This window comes from Asparagus officinalis, chromosome 4 (assembly GCF_001876935.1).
Source record: "Asparagus officinalis chromosome 4, Aspof.V1, whole genome shotgun sequence".
Classification (NCBI taxonomy): domain Eukaryota; kingdom Viridiplantae; phylum Streptophyta; class Magnoliopsida; order Asparagales; family Asparagaceae; genus Asparagus; species Asparagus officinalis.
This window is the reverse complement of record NC_033797.1, coordinates 132,572,332-132,582,303: the sequence shown is the minus strand read 5'-3', so window position 1 is coordinate 132,582,303 and position 9,972 is coordinate 132,572,332. Positions and strand designations below refer to the sequence as shown.

The window sequence follows — 9,972 nt, the reverse complement described above, 5'->3', positions numbered from 1 at the left end:
GGGGGGAGGGGAGATCAAGAAGTGGCCGGGGTGGCCGGGGGACAACGTGTTCCGCTTGATCGTGCCGGTGGCGAAAGTGGGGAGCATCATCGGGAAGAAGGGGGAGCTTATCAAGAAGATCTGCGAGGAGACGAGAGCGAAGATTAGGGTTCTTGACGGCGTAGCCGGGACCGCGGATCGCGTTGTGAGAACTCCTCAACACTTTTTGAGTTGGGGTTTTTTGATTTGTCGTCTTCTTGTGATGTTGTTAGAGTTTAAATTTCTGTAAATTAAATCACCTTGCGAAACCCATCATTAGGAAAAATCATCTTAATGAGCTGATTAAGAGAATTTGCGAGGAAACGTTGCAGAGAAATGGGTTCTAACTAGTGCAACCTATAGATAGCTTCTTTTTCTTTTTTTTTTTTGGCTGGTGACTCCGAATATAGTCAACTGAACTCTATTGCGAATTGGTTAAAGCAGTACATATTAGTGCGATTTCATTCTGTAAACTATAGAATATTGTGGAAACTCATTGAAAGTTTCTGGTTCATCTCTTAGTCCGACGTTAACGTTCTCTACAATTGTTGAGCTCAGTATTAATGTTTCACTCATCTTAGGTACTACTTGATTTTTTGCTGCTTGTTGTCAATGTCAGCAGATTTTTTGCATGTATTGAATTACGATTTCTTGTGTGTTTGTTTGTCAACATGTGTTTCGAAGAAATTATTTATAACCTCTACCATATATTCACATTCTGCAAAAATTATTTAAAATGCTGATATATAACCCTTTTTTTTCCAGAGAAACATAGACTGATTTGTCTCTTAGTAAATTTGCCAGTGGTTGATAACTGAAAGTGACATGCTACTATCACCATGAATGGAAACAATCATGTCCGGTTCCCCAGATCAAAAATTTTGATTTTACATTCCAATTTTGGATGCTGACCTTTAGTGCATTAAGCTATTAAAGGGCAACATTATATCTATGCTTCATCTTCTGGAATTTAGCTAGTATTATGATATCTTTGTTGTACCATCTCTGAGGTTCTTCTTCCTTTTAGGTTCTGATTCATGGAAAAGAAGATCCAGAAGCAGATTCGTCTCCTGCAATGAATGCTGTGCTAAAAGTATTCAAACGTGTTAGTGGTGTCTCAGATACTGGAGCTGACGGTGCACCTCAAGAATCCTCCACCCCTGCAACATGTTCAGTTCGGTTGTTGGTGCCAGCATCTCAAGCTATTAACTTGATTGGAAAACAAGGGACTTCAATTAAATCGTTTCAAGTGAATAGTGGTGCGATAATACGAGTTATTACAGGAGGTACGTACATTAAGATATCTACTTAAGGGCAACTTTTATTTGTTCAGTTTGCTCACAAACTTATGGGAGATGCTATTGGCATTTCTTTTACGGTTTTACCAATCACAGAGGTTCGGTACGGGCTATCTTCTTTCATTTTTATATGTTATGTTACTTGTTTCTTGTGTCAAATTCGATTCATGAATGCATGTTATATCTTTCTTGCCATACTGCGACCATTGTTCTAATAATTAGATCTTTACAGTGTACATCTTGAGAGTTTAGAAGCTTAGTGTGATTTATTGCATCTCTTAGTAAAAACTCTTTGTCAAAAGTCATGTTAGGTCTGGTGGTCAGGAAAGAGTTTTTAGCATTTGTTAGTGCTGCATAGAGCATTTGCATATATTTAATTCAGTAATTCATTCTAAAATATTCACCTTTTGTGAATGCGATTTCTTTCCTGTTGTTCAATTAACTAGTTAAGGACTAGATATTGTGCAATTGAGCATGGAATGAATAGACAGACCATTATAATTTCATAAATATTTTAAAATCAGGTGGGATACTCATTGAGCAGGTTAGAGCTCTAAGCATGGAGAGACTAGAAAAAACAACGTCCGTCACAACCACGGGCATCACAACAGAAGTTTTCACAAGATATTGGTACCGCCACAATGGTGGTTCTTATTTTGATCTTGTATCTATTTGCAACTCTCAGGCTTACTATAAGATTCCTTTATATTAGTTATGTACCTTAATTTCTATCCTTTAAGTGATCTCCAACTTGGGAATGAATGATAACTTTTTGGTGTTCGTGTTTTGGGAGAAGGTTTGAACATGAGCTCCTTTTGTTGTTGTATTGTTGTTGTTGTTGTTGTTGTTGGCTGGAAAAACCAGCATATATTTCTTTTGTGTGGGGTGTGGGCAGTTTTTTTTTGGTAGAGAATGAATAACTAGGATTGAGTGAAAAGGTGGATCTTGCAGTTAAATTGGATTGAAAATGAAAATAAAAATAACTTCGGGTTGACATCCCTATGTTACATATCTAGTCTTAGCAAATCACAACTAATATGAAAAATTGCACTTCACATGAACAAAGAAGTGCACATCACAAGAACAAAAAAATTTCAAAATTCTAAGTTTTATTAATGAAGGCGTGCCTTAGAATATCAAGGTGCATATCAGTATTGTGTGTGAACGGGATCTTCGGCAGTGGAGAAGGGCACTTCGGCAGGATTGGATGTGATTGTTGTCATTGCTCGGTGAAGCTGAGAGGAGTTGAATCTGTAACGAAGTTTCCAAGCTTTACTACAATGTCTATCCTCTTAGCTCGCTTCCGTCATCCTTCCTAACTAAAAGTTTTTTGGGAGCACTTGTAGGTGATTGTTGTTTGGGTTCACATGTGAGGTAAGAGGTTGAAGGTGATGAACCGTAATTAGTTATCACGAAGTTACTGTCCACATTAGGAGTTCGGGTAGAGTCTGAAAGTTTGAGGGTTTTTATGATTAATTTAGAATAAGGTGTATTTGATTAAGGTTACAATTAGATGAAAGTTGATTGGAGGTCTAAGATTTAAAGAGGGGATTAAAGATAGTTGGCTTCACACCCAAGGACACTCCGCAACCAACAAACAGAACAGTGTCACATGCTCGCAAGAAGATTTCAATTCTCACCAGTGTTATCGAGGCGCAAAGCGCAATGCGGGGCGCAAAGGTCCCTTACGCGCACCATGCGCAGAACGCACAACGAGGCGCGCGCCTCACTAATTGAGGCGCATAACTCAAACTAATATTTGCCAATATCATAAGACAGAAACATATAAGCAACATATTAGTTACCTACATCCAAAATTATGAGAATATCAACTTAAATCATCAAATTATGCTATCTGAATTTTTAAAGTAATAAAAAAGATACAAGAAACATGTATTTAAATCATCAAATTAAGTGATTAACAATTATGAGCATATGTTTATAAATTGTCACATAAAAGACTAAGAAATATAATTAACAAACATGACTGTTCATAATTTTCTAGTTAGTATTCTTAATTGATATTTGCTACTTAGCATGAAAAGATGAAGAATGAATGTAACAATTACATATTTACATGTTTATAATTTGTTAGTTAGCATGCTAATTAGAGAATAAAGTTACAATTAGCAAACAAGTATACTAAATTACTAATTATTGTTTCCTTTTTATAGGTTAAACATGAAAAGATGAAAATAGATTAGCAACTAGTAAGAAAGAGTATATTACATGATATAAATATGTAATTATGTAAATTATTTAAAAAAATAGAAGAAAGAGTATGTTACATAACGCAGGTGTGAGGCGCACGTGAGGCGCACGCGAGGCGCGAGCTAGGCGCAAGTGAGGCGCACGCGAGGCGCGCGCCTAGCTGCGTGCAACGCCCCGCCTCGCGTGCGGGGCGCATTTCCCCCAGGCCGAAGCGCCCCGCACCCGGGGCGCGCCTGAGGCGCGCGCCTCAATAAGCCTGATTCTCACAATTTTATTTATCAAAGTCGACTTCAAATGAAGGCTCCAATCTTATTTATAAGGAAAATTAGGGAAAAGCAAATCCTGATCAAATGGTTAAAGCACATCCTGATTAAGTCTAATCCTACCAAATAGAAAGATGTAATGTTAAACCAAATAAAAATTAAATCCTAAATAAATGCTACCTAAAAGTAAAAGATTGCATAAAATACTACTAAATCAAAAAGATCCTAAAAAGTCATAATTGCTAGTAATTGATGGTACGCGAATGCCCTGCATTGGCAGGCTATTGGTAGTTCTACACCATCAAGTGTGCAAACACATGCATTTACACGTATGAGGTATCTCAGGATGCAGTATGCAATTGATTTTCTTTTAGAATTTGGACAACTCTAAATACTTTGAAGTCTGAGATGATGCTTTTACGAGCGTTTGACCCTCTTGGTGAAGGTTTGTTTAGCCCTTCTGACTAAGATATTGCTTTTAGTTTATCCAAAGCTACATGTCAAGTGTTTACCTGTTAACCAGAAGTTCTCGGCATGTATCTTATCTTAACGATGTAACTAACTTTCTGCATTAGCCCTAAACCAGTATGTTGGAGCATTTTGTGGGGTTCATGTCTTAAGTTGCATGATTTAGTAACTGATAAATGTCTTATGCATAATACTTGTCTGATAACCTGGAAACAAACTGGATGTTAGTTTTAAACCCGTTACCTATTACTATGAAATCTAAGCCTACCCAAATTGCTTATCTAAGGCAACCTAACGTGACAGTGCCAATGCTATTAGCATAAATCTCGTTACTCAATAATCCTGATTATTGATCAAAATTTGGCTGTTTCTTTCTGACTATGAATTAAAGGTTCTGCTCTGTTTCTTACGTTTTTCTTACCATTTTACTTGAAGAGATAGTACAATCTACATATCGAGAAAATTGCTCCTTCTCTGCAAATCTTCCCCTCTTTTTAAACGAATAATACTTTACTCAGATATTACCTTTTTCTATCAGAACCTGCTTATTCTCTATTAGTGATGTTTCATTGTTCGTCTCCTAGTGAGTTTAGTGTATCCAACTCCATGCTTCAAGGACCTTTTATTTTCTCCAGTTCTATGGTTCTTTTTTATTTATTTATGACCAAGCTGTACTAATATTGTAGTTTCTAAGGTAAGGTTTTACAGTTGCAACCAAGAAATGAATGGCAACATAAAAAATTCACTCAAAATTTAGCTTACTATGGGTGAATATAGTCTAATAATTGGTATTGAACAATCTAAGCCTAAAACATAAGGAAAATGATATTTGTAGTACTAGTTTCATACTATTCTTGTACTAATCACTAACAAATGTGTGGAGTCCTTTCTTGGAAATTGTCAAGAAAAATTGTGTGTCATCATGGAACTTACTTGTTTCTTACTTGTTTGTTTGTGAGAGCACAAAAGCAGTATAAATTTTGTAGTACATTTATCACTATTCAAATCATAAATGCACATCAAGGAGTATGTAGTTATGATGCGACCAATTAGTAAGAAGGGTATTTCATTTTTAATGAATTGTATATTATCTTGAGGCTATCTAGATTACAATACTAAAGGAATATTGGGGCCATTTAGGACCTTCCATTGTCCACAGCCATTTCACTTGCTCAGAGCTTGGCTTCTGTGGCCTTAATTTGCATACCACATGGTGTTGCATGCTCAAGGTACTACATGGCAGTATGATCTGTATCCTATTTATCACTATGAGAGGATAATATTTGTTTCCTCTTTAAATAGGGGTACGCAAGCTCCGCTGCAAACTGGTGCTTTAGAATGTATTACCTACTTGTATGCTTTTGCCATGAGACCTTCAATTTTTGTACGTTGCAGCTGGGGAAAATAACAGATCATTGCGATTTTTATGGACTCATGAGAACGGATTGTCAAGCAGTAACAATTTTGAACACTTGACATCTAGCTATTAACTAGTTTAGAAACTCTGTGCCTGTCATTGTGAAAATTTCTTCTCTGAGCATCCAGACTGGTAGCCATGTCTGTATTTGGGTTTTGAAAGACATTCACAAAACTAACTTTTCCTGTTGCCTTTTCTGTTAGATGAGCTCCCCTTTTTGGGTTTTGAAAGACATTCACAAAACTAACTTTTCCTGTTGCCTTTTCTGTTAGATGAGCTCCCCTTTTATGTTACCGAGGAAGAAAGAGTAGTCGACATTCAAGGTGAACCCTTGAAGGTTCTTAAGGCTCTTGAAGTTGTGGTTGGTCATTTGCGGAAATTTTTGGTTGATCATAGTATTCTTCCCTTATTTGAAAAAAGTGTAAGTCTCCTTTTTCTTCATTTCCTGTTCTTTGGTAACTTTATATTGATTGTTGCCGTTGTCTGTTTTGCTCAAGCCGCAGCCCAATGCATCACTTGTTCAAGCTCAAGCTCCTGTAGCAGCTCCTTGGAGTGATCAAGCTCCATCATTGATACATACTGCTCAGCAGTCTGGCATGGGCAGTGATTATTCATTCCCATTGAAGCGTGATTCTCTGTATCTGGAGCACGATTCTCATTTAGATTCACAAATCCAACGTTCAGGTGCACTGTCGTCACTTTATCGGCAGGAACCTCCTCTTTCTGGACTGCATTCCACAGGATTAGGGCGGAGTGCTGCCGCTTTAGTTACTCAGGTTTGTTTCTGTCTGCCAGTCTATATCCTACCAATTTTTAGGATTTTGTTTGTATTGCTTTGGTGGTTAATTTAGTCTGTCTCAAGGATGTTGTTTTAGTAATGCACAATCATGTTGATTTAGAAATCAGGGCATGTTGGGCATAACCCCCTTGCCCTCTCATCATATCTTCAGTCGCATTAAACCCCCTCAATTCACAAGGAAGCAATTCACAAGGAAGAGGATTGTTTCTTGCAATTTACCTTTCTAAGGGGTCCTCAGTTGCTAGTAAATGAGTTGAGTGGGTTTGGTGCCACTGAAGTTATAGATGAGAGGGGAGTCGTGTAATTTACCCTAGTAACATCATGCAATAACGGTTATGTATTTCTTTGTGAACATGTTATTTCAATATCTCAAATATATCATACCAAAATGTTGCCCTGTCTTTGTTGTGTTTCTTACTTTTATTTATCCTTTTTTCACAGCAAAACACTACCTAGACTTAAAGAGAACTAATGAATCCATTGCTTGTAAACAATCTTTGTCTAGCCATTCATCATGAACGAATCATTTAGAACCTAATTACTTGATTTGTTATGCTTGTATTCGTCTAGTTGTCTCCTCAACATCTAACGAATCATTTAGAACCTAATTACTTGATTTGTTATGCTTGTATTCGTCTAGTTGTCTCCTCAACATCTAAAAACTGTTTTTGGATTCAGGTTGTTGATTTGTTATGCTTGTATTCGTCTAGTTGTCTCCTCAACATCTAAAAACTGTTTTTGGATTCAGGTTGTGCAAACAATGCAGATTCCAATATCATATGCAGAGGACATCATCGGCATCGGTGGAGCAAACATTGCATACATCCGTCGCACAAGTGGAGCTGTCCTTACTGTTCAGGAGAGTGGAGGCTTGCATGATGAGATCACAGTTGAGATCAAAGGCTCTTCTACTCAAGTTCAGGCTGCTCAACAGCTCATTCAGGTATGTCAGACTCCTATGTTAGTATTTAGGGCTAATTGTGCATATGCCCCCTGTAGTATTGAGTATCGCTGTTTTGAACTTGTTATCGCTGTAGTTTTACTTTGACAGATAGGCCCCCCGAGTTAAATTTGTTTTTTTGACTAACCCTCAGATGGGTCGCACTGATGCCATCAGGGTAAAAGAGTCGAAAATTATTTCACCTAGGCTATCTGCAAAAATGAGACTACATGGATAATAAGCTCAAAACAACAATACCTCGTGGGATTTACGTGCAAACAACCCTAGTATTTATAAGATGGCTTCTTGGAGATGGATACTGCTCTTTAATGCAAGTTTAAATAATTATATCAGTCTTTTTTCCCCCTTCATAAACAGGATTTTATGTCGGGACATAAAGAACCAGCAGTTAGCGGTTATGGAGGTCTAGATACGGGACTAAGGTCATCATCATATTCTCATCTAGCAAGTTCAGCATACTCATCCTCATCCCTCGCTTCAGAATATGGTGGATATGGCTCTGGATTGGGACGATACGGTGACTACAGATATTAATCCGAAACGCTACTGATTAGGCCGAAATAGCTGCTCTCTCTACTTGGTTTTGGTTGCATATTGCCTCGGCCGATCGGGCTTTTTACTAAATGACCACGCTTTCCTTGTTTATTGTATAAATTTTGGTACGTGGTAGTATTAGGTTCTTATATAACAGTTTGATGTATCTTCTTGCTCATTCTGATTAACGAAATGGTTCCTTGCTTTTCACCAATTAACTCCGCGTTGTTGCGAGGCGATGCTACGTCACGTCACAAACCCCCCTGCGTTTTGTTAAGATTCTGCAGTACGTGCGGCAGTAGACTTGTTTTACGTTGATCTTAAACCAAAGTTTGTTTTAAATTGCAAATTGTCAATCGTGACGGGTGACTCGGAAAAGTTTCTGGAGTCATGGAAGTCTCAGATTCGCCTCGCCAAATTAACTGACTATCACATCACACAAGTTAAATGCAAGAATCTGGGGTGTTCGTTTCAATGATGAGCAGTAGCTCCTATCAAGTTTCAATAAATAAAAAAAAAAAAAACGTTTAAAAAAAAAAAAAAAAAAAAAAACTTGACGGGGACACAAATTAGGTATGCGGAAAGTGTATTATTTGTATATAATTGAACAAGGTACTAATCCATCATCACGCCAACACAAACGCTTCGTACGAGCAAACACAAACTCTAATCATCGCGTGTTAAAAGCTGGCTTAATTTTATTCCAAGCAAAAGCAACCCACTCAGATAAATATAGCTGAACGTTAACAATTAACTAAGCAAGCTGAACCGTGGTGTCATAGATAAGGCCAGCTTCCCAATAGTAAGGGATTACTCCGTCGAGCCGCACCCAATTCTGGCCCTCATTCTCGCTCTCTGTCAGCACCCTGACGTTTATTGGGCCCCTTGGGGGCGTGACGATGTCCCATACTCCGCCGTAGGCTCGTCGCATCGCCTTCCATTCTTTGCACTCCTCCTGTTCCATGAGTGCACGTGTGTTTGGTTAGAAGTAGTTGGAAGGTCAAACACATATATAACATTATGCAGTTTCAACTCTCAGTGTGCTCTCCAATTTGAACACAACGTCTTCTAGTTTATTATCGTATCTCTTGCTTTTGCAACATCTTTAATTATTGCCGAAACAAAGTCTAACCGAACATTAATTGTATTGAAATTAATTTGGATGTAGTTATGAAAACACGGAGCACCAACTATCAACTATGCATGTTCAAATCATAAGCAATTCTTATTAGTATAACATCCACCATGATTCGTGGTTAGTTTTTTGAGATTTGGTTTACACGCACCAACTAGATATTTCAGCGCGTGCACGTGTAAATACAAATAACGTACAACGGATGGCCTCTGTTTTAAGTTAATTAATCTCATTTTAGATAGTAATTGATTAAGGTTTTTGATCGAGATCGTTGGACAAATTAATTAATCAAGCTTTAACTTCACCTGCCACATTTGGACCGCAGTGATATCCTTGTTGCCCGCTTGGTAAATGAGGATTAATGCTAAGTAATCTGGGAACTTGCTGTGCTCTTTGATCTTCAGCATCATGTTGTATCCTGGATACTGGCATGAGATCCTGCGATCAATATATAGAAGGAAACATGATATTATACTTTTTGAACTATATATTTCATTAGCATGATTATATATATATATATATATGCTCTTGACTCCAAACGTATTATTTTTTTTCAAGTTAGATTGAGATGCCACGCGCGGGAATCACGTAATTATTAACTTTTTGCCCTTGGTAATTAATTTACCTGCATGAAAAAGGACTAATCACGTAATTATTTAATTTATTAGTCCTCGGCAAATTAAAACTCGTTAATTACCTCCGATACTCAACATCAATGACCCCATAAGCCATGAGCTCACGGGCCATGTTGGGCCTGGCCAACTTCACAAACCCTCTGGCGCTCATAATGAAGTCGGTGTGATCCCCCTCGCCGTGATCGGTCACCACAATCTTCACCCCCTCGTCCTTGCACAGCTGAGGGTGGCTG

At 37.9% G+C, this 9,972-nt stretch overlaps 2 protein-coding genes across 2 annotated transcripts in view; one reads left to right on the top strand and one right to left on the bottom strand.

Moving 5' to 3' along the window:
• Window positions 5–8,187, top strand: LOC109839324 (RNA-binding KH domain-containing protein PEPPER-like; the record flags this gene model as incomplete). Its single annotated transcript, XM_020407753.1, has 6 exons — window positions 5–184; window positions 1,046–1,304; window positions 5,948–6,096; window positions 6,173–6,451; window positions 7,223–7,417; window positions 7,793–8,187. Coding segments are annotated over 6 exons (1,239 nt in total), but the record flags the coding sequence as incomplete, so codon positions are not given.
• LOC109839323 (expansin-like B1) overlaps window positions 8,648–9,972 on the bottom strand; it is a 2,755-nt gene continuing 1,430 nt past the window's right edge. The window contains exons 2-4 of the mRNA XM_020407752.1: window positions 9,802–9,969; window positions 9,410–9,542; window positions 8,648–8,924 (exon numbers count right to left, since the gene is read on the bottom strand). Of these exons, the coding sequence (XP_020263341.1) occupies window positions 8,724–8,924; window positions 9,410–9,542; window positions 9,802–9,969 (502 nt within the window). The 3' untranslated portion in view covers window positions 8,648–8,723. The remainder of the gene's footprint in view (window positions 8,925–9,409; window positions 9,543–9,801; window positions 9,970–9,972) is intronic.